The 27065-nt window shown below is 53.5% G+C and overlaps 1 protein-coding gene across 1 annotated transcript in view; it reads left to right on the top strand.

Annotated features, from left to right (window-relative positions):
• DCDC2C (doublecortin domain containing 2C) overlaps positions 1 to 27065 on the top strand; it is a gene marked incomplete at its 5' end in the record, with an annotated part of 94803 nt that overhangs the window by 40616 nt on the left and 27122 nt on the right. The window contains 2 exons of the mRNA XM_079110801.1: positions 129 to 229; positions 7491 to 7556. Of these exons, the coding sequence (XP_078966927.1) occupies positions 129 to 229; positions 7491 to 7556 (167 nt within the window). The remainder of the gene's footprint in view (positions 1 to 128; positions 230 to 7490; positions 7557 to 27065) is intronic.

Genomic DNA, 27065 nt, shown 5'->3' with positions numbered 1-27065 from the left:
TCCCGTCCGGGCTCCTGTCAGCTGGAAGCCAGGGATGTGCACTTTGTGACCTTGGTCTGGGTTAGGCACTGTGCATGGACTTCAGTTATCCCATGGGTTCGAAAAGCCCACCTGTTGTCTTTCCTCAGACGGTGACGTGTATAAAGCCCAGAATCCTACCAAGGACACCCAGGGGGCGCCAGACGTCAAGGAGGACCAGGACGTGAAGGTGGAGGTACCCGTAGACCAGGTAGGTAGTGGGCCTGGGATGACTCTGCTGTGCCTGCCCTGGCCTCTGCTGCCTGCCTCAGCCTCACTCCTGTCCCACTTTCCCTGGAGTCCTCTGGCTCTCTAGAATGTTCCATGCTCCCCCGTGTTCCATACTGCCCAACCTCAAACCCAGTTCCAGGCACTTTCTCCTCTGTCCTGCCCGGCACGTGTACCACTGTGTGTTTAGCTCTGCCATTCCTTGGTCCTCGTCTCTGTCCCTGCTGAGCTGCAGACTCCTCAAGGGAGGGGACTGCTCTGCCTTGCTGCAGCCCTGTGCCTGGCAGGTTCTAGCCCTGGAGGTGATTTCTGGAATGATGGGGCGAGGGAAGAAGGAGACTCAGACTGTGAGCCCTCAACTTACCCAGGCCTGGAGGGCTCAGGTGGCCTAGGAGGTACCACACAGGCAGCATCCTGTGGGGATGGGAGGGTGGCACTGGCATGGGGCACAGCATGCCCAGTCAGGGCAGGAGGAGGCCTGGGCGCCAGGGAGCACTGGGCAGAGCCCAGAGGCTGGGATCCTGGCAGCTCAACCTGTGTGCCTAGGCCTGTCTCCCCAGCCCTCAGGCTCCATCCCTGCTCCTGGGGGGAGAGACAGTGCCAGACGGGCCCGGAAGTCCCAGGACGCCCTCTTCACTGTCCACCTGAAGGCACTGAAAGTACGACTCCGCATGTTAGCTTTGGAGAGAGTTTTATTCGTTAAAGATCAGTGTTAGCATTTGAGCCCCCTTTTCCTGCCTGAACAGACAGGCCCGGCCCTGCTCTTGTGATTGTGTGGCTCTGAACTCGGGCAGCCAGTGTTCTCTGCCCCTCTTCTGGTGCCAGCAGGGCGTCTCTAACCCCCTGGCTTGCTCTTAGGCTGCTGCAGCCTGTGTGCCAGTTCAGCGCTCCCCACTTCCTTGGGCACTGGGGTGCTTCCCACGTGTCCGTGGTATTTCCTCACTCACCAGTGACGGGATTCACTCTCTTCCTTGGCATCGCAGAAAATGACCTGAAGATGTGGTTTTCTCTTAAAGAGCAGTTTAAACGTGTTCTGCACAGTTAAGTTGTCTGTAGTAATAAGGGAATGAGGACATCCTGGGCAGCTGCTGCTCACCATGTTCGCCCTGGCTGCTGGCCCGTGCCTGTGCCCTCGGGTTGCCAGGTCTCCCCGGCCCTGCTGTGCCAGCTCTGTGCCCTGGACGTCTTCCTGGGTCTGTGCTTTTGGTGGTCTTGATGTCCTTTGAATCTGAGGGGTTGCAGTGGATTTGCTTACCCAGAGTACGTGATGTGAGAGGAAGCAGCGGGTCGCCACTGGCCTGGGACACCCCTGAAGGGCTACTTGGAACAGGAGAGCCCTGTGAGGGAGGAACTCTGGGCAGTCGAGGCGGCCGGGGAGCTGCTTCCAGAAAGAGCCTTCTGTCCAGAGAGGGTCCCACGCCAGGTGTTGGCTCAGGTGTTGACACTTCCCGCCATGCCTGCACCCCAGCCCGAAGACCCCTCCCCGAGCGAGCTGGTCAGCAGCCCTTCTGCGTCCTTCCACGGGTGTGGCCACCCAGAGGACGAGAGCAGGAAGAGCACGACCGCGGCTGCCTGACGGGCGGAGAGGGCCTGTGCTGAGCCTTCCCACAGAGCGCACCTGGCCCTCTCGACTGGCTCGGGCTCCGTGACCTGGTGCACGTGGATCTTCCTTAGACGTCCATGCCATCTGACAGAAGTGGACGCCGGAAGCCCCAGGTGATGAGATCACACTGCAGGACAGGAGCAGTCAGGTGGAGGGACGCTCAGGCCACCTGGACAGACCTGTGCCAAACTGCCTGATCTGTGGACACGCAGCTGCGTCCACTCACTCGTGGGGAGCCCCTTTCGGATCCTTCTCCCGGGAGTCACTGTGCACGTTAGCCTGTTGGTGTTTCAGGGAGGCCTGAGAGTCAGAGACGACATTTGGGGTTCGGTTAACCCGAGCCGTTCACCCATGGACTTGTTGCTGTTCAGGTGCTGGACACGCGGGCTGGGCGGCGTCAGAGGCAGTGACCCAGGACCCCCTCCCGCTGGAGCAGGAGCGTGGCCGGAGCAGACTTCTGTCTGGTTGCTGGGCGGCCCCACTCCAGGAGGGAGCTGCAGCCACTGGCTTTGTGTGTGCCAGGCCCTGGGAAGGAGGGAGGTGCTGATATTCAGCCCCTGGGACGTCCCAGTCTGTCAGGGAAGGATGTTGGCCCCGGGCCTGTGTTCTTTGGTTGGCTGCTGGTTTTTATGTTACCAGGAATACTTTTCTCCCGTTTTCAAGAAGTTCATTTTAACTCTTTGGGTCACCCTGAGCGGCCCAGTGTTATATGAATGGACCAGTGAGGATACACTGGAGGACACCTAGATTTTCCTGCCGTGGCCTCGACACACGGGCCTGCCTCCCTATTGTTAAAGTTTGGGGAATCGAAGGCGGCGGGTGTCCTTGTCCTGCTACGGGACTTCACATGATCTCTGCTCTCCTGTCATAACGGCAGGACACTATCCTCAACTGTCTCCCTTCCCGGACTGGTGTCCAGAAGCCTTCCCAGGACCTGTACGTCAGGGCAGAGGACCAGGAGCAGGAGGCTTCCTGAGGTGGGGGCTGGCCACACGTGAGCTGGAAGTCCAAGATGACTCCTGGTGCCTCTGGACCGGAGCTGGGTCCCGGCACGTCCACCCCTCTGGCTCCCCTCCTGGTGGTTCTCTTTTTAATGTACTCTCAGCCCCTGGTGCTCTGTCACGCTGTACTGGTGTTCTGCCGCTGGACACGTGGCAGTTGATTTCTGCCGAGCAGGAATCCACTTGCTGTGCTGGTCCCCACCTGGTCCCCACCTGGTCCCCACCTGGTCCTCAGGTCCTTGTTCTGATAGCACACAGCCGACCTGTGCTGGACCCCACCTGGTCCCCACCTGGTCCTTAGGTCCTTGTTCTGACAGCACACAGCTGACCTGTGCTGGTCCCCACCTGGTCCCCACCTGGTCCTTAGGTCCTTGTTCTGACAGCACACAGTCGACCTGTGCTGGTCCCCACCTGGTCCCCACCTGGTCCTCAGGTCCTTGTTCTGACAGCACACAGCCGACCTGTGCTGGACCCCACCTGGTCCCCACCTGGTCCCCATCTGGTCCTTAGGTCCTTGTTCTGACAGCACACAGCTGACCTGTGCTGGGCCCCACCTGGTCCCCACCTGGTCCCCACCTGGTCCTTAGGTCCTTGTTCTGACAGCACACAGCTGACCTGTGCTGGGCCCCACCTGGTCCCCACCTGGTCCCCACCTGGTCCTCAGGTCCTTGTTCTGACAGCACACAGTCGACCTGTGCTGGTCCCCACCTGGTCCCCACCTGGTCCTCAGGTCCTTGTTCTGACAGCATACAGCCGACCTGTGCTGGTCCCCGCCTGGTCCCCATCTGGTCCTTAGGTCCTTGTTCTGACAGCACACAGCCGACCTGGAGAGGCTCCTAGGGTCCTGTTGATGTCTGCCCTCGGCTGGTGAGAGAATCAGGGTCCAGGTGCTGGTTGACCAAGCTGGGCCTTGGGTCAATGGAGTGACCTATTACTCATTCCTGAGACGGGTGGCATTAAAGACGCTGACCCTTACTGGTCCTGGGTGGAGTGGTCGCAGATGGGACGGAAGGCTTGGCCGGCAGGGATGCAGCCGTGCCACAGGGTGCAGGTGCTGGGGATGGGTGCCTGGCGTGACCTGGCTGCGCGACAGGTGTTTTGCTGGTGGTCATCTGTCACGACATGGTCAGGGTCCATCTTTGATCCCCCTCTTGTTTCCCTGCTACTGTGGTTTTTGAGGTTTTATTTTTAAGAAATGAAGTTTATTTCAGATTCTCTTTGGTTTAAGAGCGCACATCCCTGCCACCCTCCCCTCCCTCTTTTCCACCAGCAGGCTTCCTGTGAGTGAAAGGGCGACTCTAAGAGCCGTGCGTTGGCTCCCTCGTGGGCTCTCCAAGAGCCACAGCTGTACCCTGGTTTCCGTGGTCACGACCTCCCATGTCGAGGAGACGGCTCTCGGCCTCACATGGCCCTTGGGCTGGCCCACCCTGGGTCTCAAGCTGCTGGCCTCGGTTCTGCTTGGCAGGAGAGTGCTAACAGAAGAGCAGAGGCCCTTCCTGACCTGTGTGTCAGCACTGGGAAATTCACCCCGTGTCCCTGTGGAATCCTGGTCACCAGCCTGGGAGAGGCGATGGAGCCAGCCTGGGTGCTCAGAGTGTTTGCTTCTGGTGTCTGGAATGGGGGCCCCTGAAGGGACTAACGGACTAGTACTTGAACAAAATTGGGATTTTTCTTTTCTTTTTAAATCAAGGAACAAGGTATGAGCTAGGCAGCTGTGAGTGTCTACTCACGGACCTGCTCCTTCTGCATAGTGAGGAGTGGTCCGGTCTCTGTCTGTCTGTCTGTCTCCCATGCCCGACTTCTCCCCACCCTGGAATCCTGGCTGGTCTCTACCCATGCCCATCCAGGAGCCTCCCGTCCCCCTCCTCTCTCCCCCTCATCCCCTGTTCCTCTCCCTTCCTCCTTCCTCCTCCCTCACCTCTCCCTCCCACCTTCCCTCCACCCTCCCTCCCTCCTCCCTCTCTCCCTCCCTTTCCTACCCTCCCACCTTCCCTCCCACCTTCCCTCTCCCCCTCCCTCCCTCATCCCCTGTTCCTCTCCCTCCCTCCTCCCTCCTCCCTCACCTCACCCTCCCACCTTCCCTCCCACCTTCCCTCTTCCCCTCCCTCCCTCATCCCCTGTTCCTCTCCCTCCCTCCTTCCTCCTCCCTCACCTCACCCTCCCACCTTCCCTCCCACCTTCCCTCTCCCCCTCCCTCCCTCATCCCCTGTTCCTCTCCCTCCCTCCTCCCTCTCTCCCTCCCTTTCCTCACCCTCCCACCTTCCCTCCCACCTTCCCTCTCCCCCTCCCTCCCTCATCCCCTGTTCCTCTCCCTCCCTCCTCCCTCCTCCCTCACCTCTCCCTCCCACCTTCCCTCCCTCCCTCCTCCCTCCTCCCTCACCTCACCCTCCCACCTTCCCTCCTACCTTCCCTCTCCCCCTCCCTCCCTCCTCCCTCCCTCATCCCCTGTTCCTCTCCCTCCCTCCTCCCTCCTCCCTCACCTCTCTCTCCCACCTTCCCTCCCTCCCTCCTCCCACCTTCCCTCCCACCTTCCCTCTCCCCCTCCCTCCCTCCTCCCTCCCTCATCCCCTGTTCCTCTCCCTCCCTCCTCCCTCCTCCCTCCTGCCTCCTCCCACCTTCCCTCTCGCCCTCCCTCCTCCCTCCTCCCTCCCTCAGTGCTCTCTGTAGCACCTGTCTCTTCCCTGAGCCAGTCTTTGTGGGGAGTGCTGTCCTTACTGTGCCTTCCTCCTCCTCTCCTGGCTTCTGCCCGTAGTGGCATGGAAACGCTCTCCAGCCCCTGCCACCAAGTCTGGCACAGTCTTCGGTCTTGACAAGCCAGCCTTCTGCTCCTGGGGGTACTTCCAGCCTCTCTCTTCCCGTTGCTTTCTTTCTCTGGCCAGAGTCTTGCCACACCAGCCTCCCAACTTTCCCCGGTCTCTCTGGCCACTTGTCCTCCTCTGCTTTAGGCATGTGCTCTTCTCTCTGGCCATTAGTGTTGGGGTTCAGTGAGGGTCAGAGCCAGGCATCGTGTCTGCCCCGTCCTCCTTGGCTCGACCTGTGGGCAGATCTCTCTCCCATGTGCACCTGCTGAGCTTTCTCTCCTGATAGACTGTCTAGGATGCCGAAGCTCAGCAGCAGCCTCCCCACCCTCTCTGGGCCTCATTTCCTCTTTCTCAGCAAATGCATGATGCCCACCCATCTAGCAAGTCAGAGGAGACCTGAGAGGTGTCCCTGAGGCTGGCCTTTCCAGCCCTGCCACATCCTGACCTCTGAGGCGCTGTTGGTTTGCCCTTTTGGTCTGGAACTTCTGTGCCCCCATCTGCCTGCTTCCCGCCATCCTGGCCTGCCTGGCGGCTCCTGGGGTGGAGTGGCTGCTTCCTCTAGTTCTCCACGCTGTCCCCCAAGCCACGGAGGCAGAAGCCGATTTGAGAGCCCAGCTCTTCCTCCTGCTCCTGCTGCTCCCGCTCCTCCTTTCCCAGCTGATGTCTTGCACCTTGCAGTTCAGAGGACAGTCCTGCAGGAAGGCCGCAGGGGCCTGCGTGGCTCTGCTCCCCTCTCCTTTGCCCCACTTGCCTCTCCTGGCTGCACCTATCACACTGTGGTTCTAGTCCCACTGTGTGGCCGTTGCCTGGTGCTCGCCGTCCCCGTGACCTGGGCTTCTCAAGGGCCTTGCTTATTGGTATCCGTGGCCACTGTGTCTCCCTCCCTCGTGGGACTCAGAGGGGCAGGTGTCCTCTAGGTGCCGTTGAGCAGGGGATGGATCCGCGGGCATCGCAGAACTGTTCCAGGAGAGCGTGCCGCGTGCGGGGCTGACTGGTCGGCGCACTGACACACGCCGAGCGGCTGTGGCCTCAGAGCTCTTTCTTCCCTGGCGAATGCAGCTCAGCTGCAGCAGCCGCTGCCCCGCTCCCTGAGGCCGCGCTCTCCCTCTGGTGTCACGGTGAGCGTGTGCTTCGCCCACGTGGGCTCAGTGTGGCTGTCCCACCTGCCTTCCCCGAGGACGGGCGGTGGTCCCAGAAGGATACCCCGGAAGCCAGCTCATGATGTGCCACATGGCTCCTGCCCTGCCTTGGGCTCAGGAGCCAGAGCCGCAGCCCCTCAGCAGCTCCTGGACAATGAGGGGACGGCCCTTCCAGCCTGCAGGGCCCGTAGTGGACGCACTTGTTTACTGCAGCCTCGTTGGAGGGTCTTGAGTGAGTGGGGTGGAAGTGGCCCTGTACCAGTCTTCTCTCTGGCGCAGAATCGCGTGACTCCCCCTGAGGGTGGGGAGAGGTTCCCGGACACTAAGGCAGCTCACTGCCTTCCCAGAAGCCAGGGCCAGAGGAGCTCCACTGTGGGGTGACCTCCGCCAGGCTGAGAGGGCGTCTCCTGAGCAGTCTCCTGGCTGGGGTCCCCAGGGGCGCACAGGGATTAGGCAGGAACCTGTGATCTGCAGGTCGGAGGCACCCGGAGTGACCTCCACACTCCTCTTCATGGTCTGCTCCCTAAGGTTTCTCTGGACTTGCGTTGAACAGGTTTGCGTTTTGTTGGTGAAGCAAAGGTGGAGCCGAGCAGAGGCTCTCCTACTGGCCCGGACAGCCTCGCGACCCAGGAGCTCTGGGTAGGGGTCTGGCGGGGGCTGAGGGTGGCCGAATGTGAAGCAGGGTGCGTTTTATCCCCAGGCCCCGGCCGAGGTGGTCAGAGAGGACGAGGAGACCGGCGACACCACCGACTTGGACGGCAGCCAGGTGAGTGGTTTTACTCGTCCTTAGGCTGGGCCCGAGGCACCTCCTCAGCATCCAGTAGGCTGACACGCAGGGCTGGGTCCTGAACGGGTGAGGGCCAGAGCGGAAGCACTATGTGCTCCCCAGCAGCCGTGCTGGGGCTGGGCCTCTTGTGTGCCGGGAGGCCGCTTGGGTGACCACACTGGCTGCACAGTCTCCGTCACCTGTCACTGTGCTGGCTGCTTCCACTGTCCAGCATGCTTCCAGGTGTTTTTAGGGAGCACATCAGGAGGTGAGGGGTGGGGGCTTGTGGGGGCCTCTGTCTGGGGACAGCCGCCCCTCTGGGGACGGAGGCCATGTGTGCAGGAGGCAGAGGGCTCCCCAGGGCCTGCCGTGCTCTCCTTTGGGTGCAGTGGTTTGGAAACGTGGTGCACGTGAGCAGCGAGTCTCTGAGGCCCTGAAACAACATGGCTGATGGTCTGCGTGCAGCACGTGTGCTGGAAAGCAGCATGCCCGGAGCGTGCCATGTGCAGCTGAGAACGGGCCTCCGGGGGTTCTGGTCATTCCATCTCTGGATGCTTTCCGGGTATTTCCTTCTGACATCGGGCCTCAGGTGGCAGGCCCCCCGTCTGCTCTGACACTGAGCCCTCCAGGGCTGTAGGTGACCTGTGGGCGCCACGCCTGCCAGCCACCAGCTCCTGCTCTTACGCCCACCCCACAGCTCCAGGTGGCTTCCGGTGGTGAGAGGGCGCAGGAGTCCCCGGGTGCCTGGTTTTTCACCCGAGCTGAGAAGGGGGTCTTGTGGGGCAGGCGGCAGGTCCTCGGGAATCGCGTTCAGGTTTTAGAGAGCAGAGGAGCCTGGGGTCTGCACCAGTTAGGACGGCCCCTTCCGAGGGCACACCTCCCGCCTCAGCTGTTCCGACCTGGAGGCCGCCTTCAGGGAAGGGTGGGGAGCGCTTTCCGATGAGGCAGAGGTCACATGTAATTTCCTCCGTGGCGGGGGTGATGATAGTGGCCCAGAGCCTCAGGAAAGGGGCAGAGAGCCGAGGAGACGGTGTGCTGGGGCTTCGTGGGGGCTTGGGGCATTTGGGCACCTCTACAGCAGGGTCTGCCCCATCTCCGAGTGCCCTCTGGCCTTCCTCTCTGACTTGCTGTGGAAACCGGCTCAGGTGTTTGGGCGCGGCACGTGCGTTAGTAGCTGGATAGCAGCCAGTAGCTGATTGAATTTCTCAGCGTGAATCACAGTGTCTTTCTTGGTGCAAAAGCAATGCTGCTGGAATAGCAGCAGACCTGGGGAAGGTGAGGGGCCCAGCCAGGTCCATGCTGTCCAGCCCCGGCGCTGGGAGGTGCGTGGGGCAGGATGGCCCGAGGGGCACACTGTGTGCCCTCAGCCACACGTCAACCCAGAAGCCGGAGAAGATCCGTGAAGGGTCTGGGGACTCGCCAGCACCGCCGTTAGGAAGGGCCCAGCCTGGTGTCTGCTTTCCCCTCCCTGGTGAGCCACGTTGGTTGCATGTGATATTCCAGAAGAGACACCTGTGATGGCTCCCTCGTCGGCTCCTTGCTCTGAGGCGGTGGACTCACTGCACGGGTGCTGCGGGTGCGCAGGTGCTGTGGGCTCATGGGTGAGATGCCACCAGTCTTTTGGTTGCACCAGGTCCACACAGCGGCCTCTGGCATGATCTCAACCAAACATTGTCCTTATGGTTTTTCCTGGCATGAAACATCCCGTGTGCTTGATGACGCTTGGCCTACATCCTTGCATGTGCTTTTGAGGGCTTGGAACGAGCAAGCACTGGACACTGCAGTGGCCCAGGACGGCAGGGGAAGAAGAGCCCCCAGGCGTTCTGGCCTGTAGCCTCAGCGGCCCTGCCGTTCTCAACGACTGTGGGTTTGCTTGGCGTTTCACCTGCCCGTTCACCTGGCTAGTCACTCAGCACAGTCACCTGATGCTGACCACTTTACGTTTTAGGTATGCTATTGGAGGCTAGACCCCCCGAACTTGGTGTTGAGATCCTTATGCTGCAGAGACTGTGCCTTGTCATCTGATGTCCTGCCGTGTCTTCAACTCAGCAGATGTTTAAAACAGTCTGAATTTGAGAGACCTATGACTAAGCTGCTTAAACTTATTACGCCGTCCAGGACAAGAGTGCTAAGACCTGGTGAAGTTGTAAGAGGACAGTCCTCACGAACATTTAGAAACATGTATACGCACAGGTAACACAGGACTTGCTGTCTGGCCATGTCAAGCTTACAGTGGCATTGGTCACGTTTAGGGTCACACATTCATGGCCACCATCTGCTTTCAGGGCACTTTTGTCCTGCCAGACAGACACTCTTCCCACTGAGCACAGTTGCCCTCGCCCTCTTCCTGTGCCCGACCTTGTCCCTGCGTGCTCTGGAGGACTCTGGTGAAGAGCTGTGCAGCATGGGTGTCAGGAGCCTGTCCTCTGGGCCCAGCCTAGGGTGGGGCACACATGCCTTTATTTAGCCATCATGTATGTCAGTGGCTGAGAAGTGGCTGCGTCCCGCGTGGCACTTCCTCCTCCTCGGAAGCTGAGCGTGCTGATCGCCCAGTCTGGACGGCCCTTGTGGCATTCGGCCGGTGACCCCACCTCCACCCTGATGAACTAATTTGAAGGCTCTTCTGTGAAATGATAAAGGTGGGACTTGTACTTCGTCCTTTTACTGATCTCAAATTGTCTTTGCTGGGTACAGTTTTGATTGCTTTGGGTGCTTGTGAGCTGTTTGAACTGGGGTGGACTGGAATTTTCTCCAGTCTTATTGTTTGATTTATTTGGACCCGTTGATCCTACAGTGTTTTATGGGCATGAACAGCACTTTTTCTCACCTGTGCTACCTGCTAAGTTTGTAACGTAAGGTGTCAGGAATCTGAAAGCTTCCTTTCCAAGGGGTGGAAGAAGTGAACGGCCAGGCTGAGCTGTTCCCCGGCATGCACTCAGGGCTCCCAAGTGCACCTGTCTGGCCTACCCTGGAGGACCCCAGGGTGGCCTTGGACTGGCTCTGCAGGAGGCCGCGGAGGAGGCTCCAGTGCAGGAGTGCTGGGGCCTGGGGGTTCTGAGCGGTGTCAGCCTCCAACAGGCTCTGTGAGACCTGCGTGGCCAATCCTGTGTGCTCAGTAAGGAGAGGGAGGGAGGGAGAAGTTGACTTTAGCTCTGGGCTGGCCGCCTTTCCCTTCAGAGCGTGCTTGGGTGCGTGCTGCCTGTGGGCCTGGCATGTCCTCCAGATGTGGCCTCTGCCTGTCCATCTCTCACCCACCCTCCTTCCCCTGCAGCTCTTCAGGGTCCCTTGGAGGTGGCGTCTCCTCCACCGGTCCCCAGAACCTGTCTCTCCCTCTGTGCAGCTTATTCCTCAGGAGTTTACCAGGGTGCCTGTTTCAACCATCTCTATGCAGTGGGTCACAAACTCAGCTCCTGACCTACTTGCCCCTGCTTCCTGCACCATCTGGCCACCTGGCTCTTTTCAGAGTGACCTGCGTACCCATGTTGTGGCCTCTGATAGATGCGAGGGTGTGGGCTTACTTCATGTTGTCACCAGCTGTAGTGCACACAGGAGTCGTTGATCTTGAACTTGACGGGGACCTGGAAGACACTTGGTATCCCTCATCCAGCTCTGGAGGCAGCACAGGCCATTTCAAGGCCCTGGCACAGAGGCTGGGGTGTGGCAGAGCTGGGCAGAGTGACTGACAGAGGACTGTGAGAGAAGGTGGACCCCGTGAGTCCTGTAGACTGCGTCCTGCCTGAGGAGCGAGCATCCCCAGGGTCGAGTTTCTCTAGATGAAAACTTAACTGTTCTTTTTGGAAAATATCCTGAGGTTAAAAGTCAACCAAGTGGGTTGGGAGTGTAGCTCAGTGGTAAAGAACTCGCCCAGCATCGCAAAGCCCTGGGGTTCTTTCCCCAGGACCACATAAAAGTTAACCAAAACAAGGAAGAAAATATTTGCAACATAAATACAATTTTCTTAAGTTACAAAAAGCTCATGAATCATTAATTTAAAGACAGCCCAATAAGAAGAAAGGCAAATGAAACAGGAAGTTCACTGGGAAGAATATGAATCTCCTAATTCACATATATCCATGTCATTACTAAATAAAAATACAAATAATAAACAAAGAGGTTTCCCCCTTTAAATTAGCTTGACAAAGTTGAGTATTAGTAAATCCAGACTGAAGACATGTTTTGCCACATCCTTGCCGAGGACCAACTGCTGTGCGTGCGTGTAGATGTAGAGGCGGGCGCCCGCGGGCTTCTTAGGGTGAGGTACACACTTAGGCAGCCTTAGAAACGGAGTCCTGCCCTTTCTATTAATTAAGTGTGTGCATGTCGTTTTTCAAACATCACTTTGGAATCTGGAAACATCCCACAAATAGATTAATTAACAGCAAAGTACAGAAACACAGGCAGTGCTCCTCCATCAAGTAGCCCTACAGTGGAGGAAGCAGCAGGTCCGCCGAGGTGCTGAAGGCTGGCTTCTCCAGACGCCTGTTCAGTGGAAGGAACTCGGGGAGCACAGGCACCGCTGACGGAAGGCTGTGCAGCCAGGCAAGGCGTTTAGCATGGGAAGGGCCGTGCCCGGCGGCGCGGGGCAGAGAGGAGGGCCAGGACCAGGGGACCCAGCCTCTAGATGCCACTCTGTTGCTCCTGAGCAGAGACCAGCCCTCCCTGACCCAGAGCCGCAGGAGACAGAGGCTCAGACTTAATTACGGTCTCCTTCTTGCAGACACTTGATCATGATATATACGTGTATGTATATTAATAATAGGAAAGAGAAGGTGAAAAGGTTTCTGAAGCTGTTGAGAGAAAGGCTCGCATCAGTAAACTGTAGTTTCGTTTCCCATCCTGAAAGCAGGAGAGTCCTCGGACCCTCTAGTCTTCAGACGCTTTCCAGAAGTACAACATCTGCACCTGTCACTAGGGCTAGAAACAAACTCAGGAAAAGGAACCCCATGTGGCCTTGCCGATGGTGGATGGTCACTGGAAAGCCAAGAAAATGCAGAGGGGGCCGCTGCTCGGCGGGACCCTCCCTGGTCCTGAGAAGTCGGCACCCAGGGCGCTGGCTTGGGCTCCCAGCCGTGGGAACAGCTGCACCTTCAGACTCCACCACACCTAGGGATGCAGGTGCTGCCTGCCCAGGGTGTGGGCAGAGTCAGAGGCCACCCCCAGCCCCAAGGCTCCAGGCCAGCAGGATCCTCACCTGGCAGCGGCAGGTCCTCGTCTCCAGCTCAGTGTTAGCTCTGTGCTAACGTGTTCCCCTCATCACTTGTTAGATGACTGAGTGCCAGTGGTGAGTTTTGTCTGGCTGTGGACAATTTCACTACCAGTCTGCAATTCCCTGGTTCTCCTTGAGGAGAGTGGACCATGCACAGGCACTTGAGAAGGAAGGAAGGCTGCCCATCAAGACCACTGTGGGTTCTGGTGTCCCCTCCACTAGAGCAGAAGGGGCTGCCCACCACATACCCATCGTGTGGCTTTGGGAATGTACCTCACAGGCTCCGAGGCCTTGTTTCCGCCTGGGTAAAGTTCAGCTGTGTGTCCAAAACAAAACCCACCTCCACGACGGGAGAGGAGTCTGCTCAGGGCCACTGCTTTGATTTTTATTAGCAGAAGAATCCTTACGGTACTCTGGGGAGGACAAGGCACAGAGTGCAGCGCCCTGTGTAGTGCTAATGTGCCCAGGGCCACATGGAGGAGCCCTGGACTCCAGCCTGGGGCTTCTGCTAGCTGGCCAGGTGTCCTTGTCAGGTGACTTAACCTCTCCACCTTTGTCACATCAATCAATGATTACTTTACATGTTTGCAGACTTACCTCTCAGAAATCAGTGAGGGTTCCTGAAAGCTTATCTATGTTAAAAATAGTGATTGTCTTATTTGTACCTAAGCTATCCTTTTGTCAGGTAGTGAAAGTTCACATTCCTCAGGTTGAAATTGGGCACTTGGCCTGTCCTGTGCTAAAATCAGTGTGACCCGTTTGGTTCTCTGGCATCCTGTTCTCTGGAACTCTCAGTCACCACCTGCCTGCACTTGACTGGCAAGACAATGACCTCTGTTCACAGGTGTCCCTGTAAGTGCAAATAATACCTGGTTTTAATGTAAAGTAATTCTTTGGAAAAATTTTCACTTGTTTGGCACATGTGTTATTTGTTCTTCTAAGCAGAGAGTCTTGCTGAACACTTTCTGGAACCCCAATGAAGGGGGTGGAGATATGGACCAGTGCAAAGGTCTGAAGATAGCTTTCCTGAGCCTTAGGGTCCTCATCTGAAAACTGGGCTAATGTCCAACTTGTGAGGCCAGTGTGAAGATTAGAAATATTTATGCAGTGTCTTCTTTGGTGGGCTGGGGACATAGTATTTTCCAGTCTAATTCCAGTTCTAGTAGAGGTCTAAGTCCTGGAGAGCAGGGGTTAGATTTTACTTTCATTGGCGTTTCTCAGCACCAGGTACACAGTAGCTTACTTGCAGATATAGAGTTTCCTTCTATATCTCACGTTAGTTCAAAAGTAACAATACTTCATAAACTGTAATAGGTGTTTATTTTAGAATTGCTAGCAAAAGCAGGCAAGAAAAAATTAGAAAGAAAGGAAAAGCACTGAGTTCCTCTCTGAGATTCGCTTTTGTGTTTTTCATTTCTCCTGTGTTTTTATGTGGTGCATTAGAAAGTTGCTGAAATCTATTTTTAAAAATGCTATGAATCAATATTGAGAAAATCTTCCACATTTAAAACTTTTTTCTCAGTATAATTTAAAATGTTGCTTTTATTTATTGGGAATCAATCTGAATGACTTTAGTGGCGCTGTGGCTGAGTTGGGCCCCAGTGGTGAGGAGCGAATGGCTGTGGACCCATGGCCTTGCAGGGTGGCCCTGCGGGCATTGCTTGCCGGCATTGCCAGTTCTCCTTGATCCCAGGCCAGGGTCAAAAAGGGCAGTTCTTTTTAAATTTTTCTTACTGAACAAATACTCAATTTGATTTCTCATGGGGTATATTTGTGACAATAGTGAAAATTACGAGAGACTTAAGAATAAACAGATGGAATGATTCACCCCGTAATAGACTTGAAACTCTTGACTCTCGGATCTGGATGCTGAGCTGTCCGCTTCCGTCCTGTGTTTGAGAACCACTCTCTACAGTGTCACACTGTCAAAGAGCGCCAGTGACGCTGGTATGCAGTGCGTTTGCATTACTAGGTGTGATGCGACTGCGGACTGTGTCTGACATAGACGTCAAGCCAGGTTGCCATGGTGACAAATTCAGGTGCAGAGTGTGTAAGAAGATGAAAAGAGAACCGTGAAACCTTTAGAGAGTCTTCAAAATCATGTGTTGTTCTGATTAAAAATAGGTGTGCTATTAGCAACCCAGTAGCACACGTGAGATGCGTGACGCCGACGCTCCTCTCTTTGGGAAGTGCGTCACCTTTCAGGTGTTTTGTGGTGACGATGCTAGCGTGAGGACCTGGAGGCAAAGCCCTTCACGAGCACGTTGGAGGCAGTGCAAGGCTTTGTCTGCCCTTGAGGCATCTGCGTTTTCAGTGCTCTGTAAGAACAAGAGTAAAAAATTAACCAAGCAGCACATGAGTAGAATTTATTTGTTTACATTTATTGCTCAGGATACTTGTAAACACCGTACAATGGGATGTCTCGGTGCTGAGGAGATGGTGATGTCTCTAAATGGAAATGTCTCGAACGTAAGCACAAGTCGGGAATCCGCTGTGGTCGGATTTGGCGGTGGAGCGTTGAGAACGGCTTGGCGGGCCCTTTGCCCGTGCTGGAGTTAGTGGGAGATGCGCTGTGCGCGGCAGGGTCTGTGTCTCTCCCACAGTGAGGGGCCGATGTGTTCCGGCAAGTGTTCGGTTTAATCTACTCGCCGGGACGCGCGGTTAACAGTGCTGGGGTTGATCTGGAGCAGGCAGTGCCCAGGCAAGGCGCGGAGCAGGCGCACCTCAGAGGAGGCCTGGCCAGCTTGCAGGTGCAGGCGTTCCTCAGGGACGCCACCGGCCCTCTTCCTGCCCTGAGTCCCCGGCTTCTCTGTGTGGGGCTGGCCCAGGTTTCTCTTGGAGGAAGGCCGGTTCCCATGGCACCTGACTTCTGAGACTGTGGCCCGATCCTGTTCCTCCACGCTGTGACACCGCTGCGTCTCTGCAGCGAGTCCTTTCTGACGGCTCTTCCTTCAGCAGTCAGCCCTTTCAACCAGGCCGCTCTCCAGATCGCCCCCGGCTTCTCGGTGAGTGCGTCCACGGGTCCACGCGTCTGGTGAGGGCTTTGGCCTCTCCCGCCCAGGCCACGTCTTGCCTGGAGTGTCTTCTGCTCGGAGTCTTTCCTGCTGAGGAGGATAACTGCTCAAAAATCTCCTAACTAAACTGGAGCAGACGGGATTAGGATTTAGCCCTCGCGCAGTGTTTCGTGTTGTTGGAACCTAGGAGGTGTCAGGACACATGTGACTTCGGGTGGCGCTGTGAGGATAAGATGAACACAGGAGGGAACACTGGGCGGGGGAACAGCTACTGGAACGGTAGCTTGTCACCGGTTCACATGTCATCAACGTGCTTATTTTCTTAAGACGAGTCATCTGTCCTGCTTTTTAATTCTTGTTGTTATGACTCCACCTGAAGTCGTGTTAATGCTTAGAAACTCACTGGGAATTGAAATCTCATCAGACTGATGGAGGGCTTGAAGGAGACGGGTGCTTCCCAGTGACGCACCTCAGTCCCAGCGGCTCCGCCGAATCCCAGCAACGGTGCCCCTCGTGCCAGCACCACAGAGAGCCCAAGACGAGACCCGGTGACGACAAGTGAGCAGTGGAAACCCGAGGAGCCGTAAGCAAGGGGTCAGACGGTGCAGCCCTGCTTAAGTGGCCGCGAAGAGCATCACACCCACCGCGGGAACAGTGGTTGAGGGACGGACGTGCCCCACGGGGCTCCGCCCCGGCAGCAGGCGTTTCCCCTGCCTGCAGCTACCGATGGGAACACCATGTGAGCTTCTGACCGAAATAAAGGCATTCCTGAGTCCATGACGGCAGCCTTGTCCCGTTGCGTGCTTTCTCAGTCGACCAGCACGGGTTCTCATTCAATGAACGTGGCTAGAAATGCCAATAAAACCCGGGTGTTTTTGATCTAGCATCGTCTCTGACTCAGGATTTTTGTGACAAAATGAAAATGGCATTGATTCTTTAATTGATTTTTAAAATTCATTGCCTGCCCGCTCTCTTACAAGTTTTCCTCTTCATTATCTTGATACCACCCTGTCACTGCAGTGAAGTATTTTATTGTTTTCCTGGGAGAGGGGGTCAATACTGTTCAACACTGGAGTCTCAAGGGCAAAGTGTGAGTCATCAATAATGCTAAGTGGGATCATGCAGATTGAATATTAAGGAGTGCAATTTTTGGGGCATTATATGGCTCCAGATTTCTGTGTACATAGGAGATTCAAGTCAAGGAGAGAGCTTCACCTTCAAGTGGAGGCCTGCCCACCTCCAGCACATCTGCAGACGCGTTCCATGTCGGGCTGCCCTGTGATGAGGCACGAGGAACTGAGTTGAGGACTTAGATGGGCGGGAGGAGCGGGTGGCACGGCTCCAGTCTATCTAGAGACCGAGCAGGTGGAGAAGAGTGCAGGGCCGGTTACACGCCAGCCCTGAGAGGTGTCCATACTTTGCTGACTGGGCTGGACTTGAATTCTCAGCTTCCTTCCTGTCCCACAGTACTCCTGGACCCCCTTCCAACATCAGGGACCCCTCACAACCTTGGTGCTCTCTGAACCCTGCACCTGTTTGAGTTCTGGGGCGAGGCCAGGGGCTCTGCCACCCTCCATCCACAAGGCCATTTTTCCTCTAAGCTGTTGGCTCTGGCAGAGGCAGGAGGAGGCTGCGGGCTCTGATACCCTGCCACTGGGCTCCCTCTGTCTCTTATTCATGGTCCCTATTTGTTTTTGGACCTGATGCTGTGAACGGGAAAGGGGGTGAGATGAAGCACATGCCCCAGGAGGGTCTGGCTCTTCAGTAGTCTTTTCTGGATATCCATTTTCCCTTGGGTTAGGGTTAACCGATTTTACGTCCTAACTTCAGGCCATTTGCTGGGATGTAGAACGTCAGTGGGATTTTGCTGTGGAAAAACTCTCAATTAGAAGCGTTAGCATAGATCCCTCCCATGGCGTGAGAGTAGCTTAAGGTAGTTGATATAACTTTATACCCAAGTAGCAAGAATTGGTCCCAGGGAAAAGCAGAAGTGGCCCTTCTGAGCTCAGCTTGCTGGTCCTCCCTGAACTCAGAGCTGCACTTGGCACTTGGCAGTCACTGTCCATTCTGTGATGAGCAGTCATCGTATCACACTTCCGCTGGCCTCCGGCATGGGGTTTTTATTAGAATATGACTGTGGGATGCTCAAACCATTGCAGTTACAAAAGGAAAGCATATTATCTGTATTTATTTGGTTTCCCATGAATTACAGAGATGCCATCTGTAACTTTTAAAATGTATGAATTAGTTTGCTATTTTTTTTTTTTTTAGAATTTTTTATAGTTGTGGATGGACAGCATGCCTTTGTTTTATTTGTTTATTTTTATGTGGTTCTGAGGATTGAACCCAATGCCTCACACATGCCAGGCGAGCGCTTTGCCACTGAACTACAGCCCCAGCCCCTGAATTGGTTTTCACTGTAAAAATACATATGGCATTTATGTTGTTTCTGTAAAGCACCAGACAACCTGGAGTTTAGGCTTGTGTTACTTAGAGATGGCATACATACAGTTTTTGGACACCCAAAGTAATACTCCCTTTTTGCATTTCTGGGAAGACTTAGTGAGAAATCTTCATTGGCTGTCTGCACGGCCCTCTGTGAAGAGGCTTTTAGGGAAATTTATTACTTTGATGTACAAAGTTGACAGTCATGTTTTGGAGGATAAAAGGGCTTTCTTCCATGAGTGTTTTAGAGGCAAGAAAATCAGAGGCATGCGGGGGGAAGATGCTGGAAGGTTCAGGCGCTCAGCCTTGATAGACAGTGGGCAGGCAGCTCCGACCGAGAGCAGATGGGAGGGGGGCAGCGGGGAGCTGTGAGCCTGGGCTGGGCTTGCCCTCGGGCTGCCTGGAGCGTCCCTTCTCCAGGCGTGAGCCCCTCAACCCAGCCTTGCTTCCCATTGATTCCCTTCGGGGCTGTCTGCACTGGAGTTTGAAGGAGAGGGATCTGTGGCCATGCAGAGCAGAGCTGTATGAAGAAAGTTCACACTTGTGCTTGTAAATAGAATCAGTTATTAACAGACTTTTAAAGGCTTTTAAAAAAATTTGTAATAGATCGAAAATTTGTACCTTGATTTATATTCAAGAATACATTTAAAAAATTGGTAAATATTGCAGGCAGGGATTGCCTGTGAATTTCCCAGTGGTAGGTGTTCCTAAATGTCCTTTATTTCCTTGTGTCCCTGAAGCCTGGGCAGCTTTCTCTCAACATGGTTGTCTTCGTGGGCCACACACTCCGTGTCACCACTGGCCACACACCTGTCACACCCTCCATGCTCTTGCCCCTGATGACTGAGCTGTGACAGAAGGGGTCACTCCTTCTCATGCAGGGCAGTGGATACACGGGGTCTCTGGGGTCTTACACTTAGAAGCACCCTGGAAAGGGGTGCCCTGCAGTTCTCTCATATGACTGACAGGAGGTGGGATCATCTCCTGGTTGAGCTCAATGCTGCAATTTAAAAAATTTTAGTCATTTTCCTATTACAGTAGAAACATTTAAAGCCAATTCCAGTTCTTCAGGGAGGCGTCCCTGGTGCTCAGTGCCTGTTCAGATGGACCAGTTCTGGTGCCAGGTTCAGATGTGGTAAGATGCAGCCAGATGTGGAGCCCACTGTCTGGATCAGACATCACTCTGCTCCTCAGCCCAAAGTTGTGCGGAGGCGGTGGGAGGGGAGGTGCTGGGCTGTGTGGAAGGGGTTTGGAGCGTATTTCATTCTTTTTGTGATGTATGGGAATTGCAATTAAAGATCGAAATCAGATCTTCACGATTCAAACATTAGAAAGGCCATCTAAGTAGGCAAAGCCGATGCTTTCCTTTTCCCCAAGGAAAGGACACAACCCAGGCTGGAGATTTCTCCTACAAGCGGTGAGCTGGGAAGTCGTAGCTGTGTTGCATTTAGGTCTTGGAGGTTTGATGTTCATCAGAAGATGAGAGCCAGGACCTGACCCCTCGCCTGGCCCCTTATTGGAACTTAGTGCAGTGCTGCTGACCCTCCTTGAAACGCTGCTCTGTCTCTGGTGGTCACAGCACATGAGACGAGGTCCCTGTTCTCTGCGGTGCTGCTGACCCTCCTTGAAACCCTGCTCTGTCTCTGGTGGTCACAGCACATGAGACGAGGTCCCTGTTCTCTGCGGTGCTGCTGACCCTCCTTGAAACGCTGCTCTGTCTCTGGTGGTCACAGCACATGAGATGGGGTCCCTGTTCTCTGTGTGCAGTGCTGCTGACCCTCCTTGAAACCCTGCTCTGTCTCTGGTGGTCACAGCACATGAGATGGGGTCCCTGTTCTCTGTGTGCAGTGCTGCTGACCCTCCTTGAAACACTGCTCTGTCTCTGGTGGTCACAGCACATGAGACGAGGTCCCTGTTCTCTGTGTCACATTTTGGTAGATTAAACACTTCAGAGCAGTGGTCTTCGGACATCACTCTCAGGACTCCTTTATGCTTCTAAATAACATTGGGGACCCCAGAGAGCTTTTATGTGGTCACACCATTATTACGGATTAAAATTAAGAAATTTCATAAGTTAACTTATTGATTCACTTAAAAATAACTACAGTAAGTCAATTGCATGTTAACTGTGAATAACAGTTTTTGTGAAAAATGATTGTTTCCCAGGGAGTAGAGAGTATTTTCCACTTTGGCCCATCTTTGGCTTAACTGAAGGCAGCCGATTCTCATGTCTCCTTCTGCATGAATTCTTTGCTATGTGGTACTTGGGCTGAAGTAGTCAAAGGAATCCAGCCTCCCATGAATCTGTACTTGGGAAAGAGAAGTGTATTTAAATGGCCTCTTCAGACATAATTGTGGATATTCTTTGCTACTCCATCCAAACTTGACAAGTGATAGTTTTTTAAAGGTTAGTTGCAATATGAGTCAGAAACCACGTCTGTGGACTTTAATTCTTTGTTAAGTTGAGACCCATTGTTACATCTGGTACTTGGAGTGAATTTTCACCATGTGTGACTTTGTGCCATGATGCATCATCAATCATTTGGAAAAAATTGGTTTTTGAGCTCTGCAAATGTTAACACACTTAACTGTATAGCACTAACAGACTTACACACATTACTATTTCCACCAGTATCTTTAGAAAAGCTGTCAAATCATGTGCATGTTTTGTAAATTCTAATTTGTTTTGAATGCTCAAATTTTATTATTGGGTACAAACCCAGTCAGTTGCTTTCAGTGACATTACAGCTTCGTCTTGTTCAGGAAAAGGTCAGCCCAGTATCCAAGATGAATAGTCTAGTGTGTCTGTTACGCGTGCTTCCAGCAGAATGGGGTTCCACGAACCAGGCGTCTGCTCTCCGTGCACTTTGAACGGTCACACGCAGACATCACGGTGCTGATGAGTAGCCTCAGGGTGCTTCCTCTTTCCTCACACAGAACAGGGAGAGGACATGGACTGGAGGTTGATATGTAATAACAGTATTAAACTTTATTTCTCCATCAAGTCATCAAATGACCTTTTAAGGGACACTGACATTTTCCCAAATGCAGGTGCACTGGAGTGAGGACTCCAGTGGTGAGCAGCGCGGCCCGGGCCTGGCTCTGTCCCCAGCACCAGCGGGGCTTCCCACTGAGTTTGCTGCATCAGTGCAGATGCCACGCCGGGAAGGTGGCCAGCAAGAACTCGGTTGGCCTTGCTGACCCCCGGGTGGTTCTGCAGACTCCCGGGGAGCCCCAGCCCGCTTTGGAGGGGTGGTGTGTTAGTCGAGGTTGGCGGCGATGGTGATGCATTCAGGGCCTGAGCAGTTCATTCTCAACGAGTCTCAGGTCATTCCTGGATTCTGGAAGTAGGAGGTCCTGGTGCACCTGTCTACATGCTGGAGCAACAGCTTCTTACCAGGTGTGTCGCAGAGCAGAGGCAGAGGGCTGGGCTCTGTGCCTGTCCAGAGTCTCGGGTCCTCTCATGTCCACTGTGTGGGTGATAGGACTCCACGGGGCTGTCGCGCAGGGTGAACGAGATAATTCATGAACAGAGCTTGGCATCTAGGGAGAACTTGATAACTGTCAGCGGTTCTTATTTGACAGAGAAACTAAAATATTAGATGTTTAAGAACCAGAAATAAGAAGAAAAGATCTCTAAAGCTGTAAAACATCAGCAGAAAACTGACAGTCGTATTCCTATGCTAGGGCTTGAAGATCAAGTCTCCGGAGAGCTGCGTGCCACTTCTCCTCCATCTTGGCCTGGGTGGCTGGTGGCCTGGCAGGAAGGGCTGGAGCTGAAGGGTCCTCCCCTTGTTGTCTGGCTCGCGCCCGGGCCCTCGACACCACCCTCAGGAGGCTGTGCGGCGCCCCTCCCTCTGTGGTGCGTGCACATGGACAGGTCTGCTTGGGCCTCATCTGCCTCCTTCAGAGCTCCCCAGTGTCCAGGACCCTGCATGAACCGCCTGCAGGGTCCACTGCTCCCTGGTCACCAGCCTCTGGGCTCACAGGACACTGGGCCTCGCCTTCTCTCAGGACGCACCACTGGCAGACCCCCCTGGAAAGGGCCACAAGAGCGACTGGATCTTCCTCTCTCTGCAGCCCCTGAATGTCGGACTCCTCCTGTCTGGGTGCATGTACTCTCTGTAGTCAAGTCGAAAGAAACGATTTTGCTTTTCCTTTGCCACCAGGCTCTGGAGATGGGAGCAGTGTGGCTGCTGCTCCAAGCCCTTGTCTTGCTCAGGCGCTTCTTTTGCATCTTTAGGGTGACTTTGTTGCTCTAGCTCTTAATCTTACGGACCAGGATCTCTTGCCTGCTTGTGCCCAGGTAGACTGCAACCTGCCACCCCTTCACCTCTCTTTCACCAACCCCCATGTTTCTGGAAGCAGATGAGGGTGGTGTCCACTGGCTGCTGGTACTTGTCAGAAGTCCAGGATGAAAACTAGGCACTGCACCTTTAAGTGCACACAGCGCTGGCATTGTCACTGCAGACTGGAAGTGCAGCTCAGGCTCTGCCTGCCAGTCAGGCTGGGTGGTCACGTCCCAGAGGAAGAGGCTTCGCTGTCTGCTCCTGTTCAGGTTGCAGCAGAATACCGTGGACGCTGTAGCTGGTGAGCAGCAGACACCTTCCCAGGTGTGGAGGCTGGGAAGCCTGGTCAAGGCTCTGGCAGGGGTGGTGTCTGGCGAGGGCCTCCTGGACAGATGGATGGGTGGTAGATGTCACCTTTGTGCCGGCGTGAGGGAGGGGCCAGGCAGCTCTTGGGCCCCTTTCCATGGCTCCACCCTCATGACCCAGTCACCTCCCAAAGGTGCTGTGTCCTAAAATCGTCTTCTTGAGGGAGAGGCTTCAGTGTGACTTCTGGGGACACAAACGTTCAGAGCACTGATCTTCCCTAAGCCACACCTCCTTGTCCTCCTCTGCAACGTCTCCGTTCCCCTGCCCCTGGGGCCGGGCCTGCCCCTCCTGCCTGCATGGCCGGTCCCTGCTGCCCTCTCCTCTTGGAGCCGTCCTTCTCTCTGGTAAGTGGGAAGCAATCGAGCCGTCGCCCTCCTCTGGCGTGTGGGCCTGCCCGTCTTCCCTCCTCTGTTCTCTTGGCAGCTGGGGTGTGACCAGCTCCACGGAGGGAGAGCTGCGGCTACATCCAGCCTCTGGCCTCCTCTCTTCTCTGTCCGGCCCTGGGGAGAGCTCTGTGCGACACACTGGGCTGCCTCCAGCCCTCTGCCCTCGGAGGCTGAGTTCAGCGAGCATGCCATCTACCTGGCGTTCCCCGGGATATTTTTTGGACACTCGCTATCAATCTCTAGCTTCCCTCGCTGTAGGCCCCGTGGGCAGTCCACTGCCCTGGCCTCCCTCTCTGGCCCCACGGGTGCTTCCAAATGCCATTTCAGCCCTTGTGGTGTCGCCTCGAGGCTCCGGCTCCTGCGGGCCTCTGGTAGCAGGTGGCACAGTGGCCGGAGCGCTGCCTCTTCTGACCCCACAGCTGCGTCTGCTGTGCCTGAGCGGGCTGCACCCTCCCAGGTGCTGCTCCCTGTCCGCCAGGCCCGGGAGGCAGAGTCTTCCTCTGCTCCTCCCTGTGCGGCAGGCCGGCCTCCCCTGGTCGCCTCCTTGTCTCCTTGTCGCCCTTCTCTCAGCGTCCATCCTGACCAGCTCCTGGCCACACTCTTTTGACCCCACGTCCCCTGCCTAGTGCAGGTGAGTCCTTCACTTTGGACCCGTTGATTGTCCCACATTTGTTCCAAATGCCATTTCAGCCCCTCTATTATTTGTGACATGGCTCTGCTCAAACCCTTCATTGTCCCACCCGAGGCTGGCTTCCGTGAGGCTGTGCGGCCACTCCACGATCGGCAGTTCCTGAAGTCCCGTAAGACAGCCCACATTAACGTAATTGAACACCAATGACATGCTGTCGCACTTGGCAGACATTCCAAGTTTGGTAGTTGGTCCCTCTGCATGACTGTAAATTCCTGGGTACAAAGACCACACTGCATTTCCCTGGTGGCTCGTGAACTGCCTGGCAGAGCCCCGGCAGAAGCAGGTGCTCTGAAGACATCTGCTGTTTGGTGTTTCCAAGAAACAGGCATCTAAGGCGAGGGTCAAGATGGGTGTGCTCAGGGTTATTTGTTTCTCTGTGTTTGCTGAGTTCCTCATATTCTGGATATTAATCCCCTGTCAGAGGAGCATCTGGCAGATTCTCTCTCATCCCATAGGCTCTCTCTGCATGTGCTTGACCCTTTCCTTTGCTGTGGCAGCGTTTAAATCTGCTTCATCTCCTTACTGGGTCTTGGTTTTATTCCTTGAGTTTTAGGGGTCATGTTGAGGAAGTCGGGCGCCGGCACCTGTGTGATGGGGTGTTGACCCTGTGTTTTCTGCTTGCAGTTGCAGGCTTTCTGGTCTAATTCTTAAGTGTCTGGTCTGTGTTGATTTGACTTTTGTGCAGGGTGAAGGATAGGGATCTACATTCGTTCTTCTACATATGGCTCTCAAATTTCCCGGCACAATTTACTTAAAAGGCTGTTTTTTCTCCACTTATTTTTGGCCCCTTGGTCAAGGGTCAGGTGGCTGCAGCCATGTGGGTTTGCCTCTGCATCTTCTGTTCCCTTCCTTGGTCTTCATGTCTGTTTGGTGCCAACGCCATGCTGGTTTTGCCTTCTACTTCCGGAGCATCGTTTGAGATCGGGCATGGTGACACCGCTGCGTCGCTCTTCTTCAGGATTGCTTTGGATGTTCTGGGTCTCTTATTCTTCCAAGTGGATTTGAGGACCATTTTTTTCTAGTTATAAGAAGAATTTTATTGAGGATTGCATTGAACATTGAGATCACTTTTGATAATGTGGCTATTCTAACATTGTTAATGCTCCTGTTCAAAAATGTGGGAGGTCTTTCCTTCTTCCAGGTCTTCTTCAATCTCTTTCTTCAGTGTTCTGTGGATTTCACCATAGAGTTCTTTCACCTCCATCGTTAGATTAATTCCCAGTTATTTTAGGTTTTTTTTTAGGCTGTTGTAAAGGAGGTGCTTTTCTTGATTTCTTTTTCAGCTGAATTTCTGTTGGAATATAGAAAAGCTACTGATTTATGAGTGTCAATCATGTATTCTGCTACTTTACTAAATTCATTTTTCAGCCCTAGAAGTCTTCTAGTGTAATTTTTTGGGTCTTCTGGATATAGGATCATGTCATCAGCAAACAGTGAGAGTTTGACTTCTTCTTTTCCAATATGTATCTAACTTCCTTCTCCTGCCTGATTACCCTGGTTAGAGTTTTGAGAACTGTATTGAATAGAAGTGGTGAAAGTGGACATCCTTGTTTTGTTCCTTATCTTAGAGGAAAAGGTTTTCTTCATTGAATACGATGTTCTCTATGGGTTTGTTGTACACATCCTTTATAATGTTAAGGTAAGTTCCTTCTATCCCTTGTTTCTCCAGTATTTTTAACATGAATGGTTGCCTATATTTTATCAGAGGCCTTTTTCGCATCCATTGAGATTATATAATTTTCGTCCTTTGTTCTGTGTAGGTGGTGAATTACATTTATTGATTTGCATTTGTTGAACAAGCCTTGCATCCCTGGGGTGAAGCCCACTTGGTCATGTGTATTATCTTCTCAGTGTCTTTGAATGTGGTTTACTAATATTCCATGAAAGATCTTTGTGTCTGTGTCCATCACTGATATTGGCCTGCAGTTTTCTTTCCTGCCTGGGTCTTTGTCAGGATCATACTGGCTCCATGGAATGTGTTGGATGGAGTGTCCGCTCCTTTTTAGTTTCATGGAACAGCGGGAGGAAGACGGGACTTAGTTCTTTTTAAAGATCTCATAGAACCCTGCGGGAACCCATCTGGTCCTGAGTTTTCTTTGGTAGGCTTCCAATTGCTGTTTCAATTTCATTACTTGATTCAGGTTTAGATTTTCTGTATCTTCCTGGTTCAGTTTGGGAGAGTCATATGTGTCTAGAAATCTGTCAGTGTCCTCTAGATTTTGCACTTTATTGGAGTATAAATTTTCAAAATAGTTTTTAAGGATCCTTTGAATTTTAGAAGTGTATTGGTAATATCTCCTTTTTCATATCTAATTGTATTGGTTTGTGTCTTTCTTTTGGTTAGTTTGGCTAAGGGCTTATTAATCTTATCTTTTCAGAGAACCAACTCTTGTTGCATTGATCTTGTTGATCCTGTGTATAGTTTGTTTATGTTCTTGATTTCATTAATTTCAGTTCTGATTCTTGTTATTTCTTCTCTTCTGTTGACTTTGGTGTTATGTTGTTATTATTTTTCTAAGGCTTTGAGTGGAGCATAAGTTTGTTTGTTTGGGATTTCTCTATTTTTTTAATGTAGGAAGTCAAAGCAGGAAATTTTCCTCTTAGCTTTCATACTCCCCACAAAATTTTGATATGTTGTATCTTTTTAAAAAAAATCTAAATTTTATCTGTTCTAATTAGTTGTACGTGACAGCAGAATGCATTTTTACATTTTGATAGAGCATACATAAATAGAGTGTGATCTTTCTTTTTTCTGTTATGCATGTTGCAGGGATCACATCCGTCATGCAGTCATACATGTACATGAAGTAATAATGTCTGTTTTACTATACCAGCATTCCTTCCCCACACCCCTTCCCTTCACCCCCTCTACCTAATATAAAGTAGTGCTATTCTTCCCTATTCCCCAAACCCACTGTGAATTATCTTCTGCAAATCAGAGAAAACATTCAGCCTTTGGTTTTTTGGGTTTGATTTACTTCACTTAACATGATATTCTCTAACTCCATCCGTTTACCAGCAAATGCCAGAATTTCATTCTTTAAAGCTGAGTAATATTCCATCATATATGTATTATATTTTCTTTATCCAGTTGTCTGTTGCAGGGCATCTA

Source organism: Sciurus vulgaris (genome assembly GCF_902686455.1).
Source record: "Sciurus vulgaris genome assembly, chromosome: 14".
In the NCBI taxonomy this organism is placed as follows: domain Eukaryota; kingdom Metazoa; phylum Chordata; class Mammalia; order Rodentia; family Sciuridae; genus Sciurus; species Sciurus vulgaris.
The sequence above is the reverse complement of the archived record's forward strand: the minus strand, read 5'-3'. Positions and strand labels throughout refer to the sequence as shown.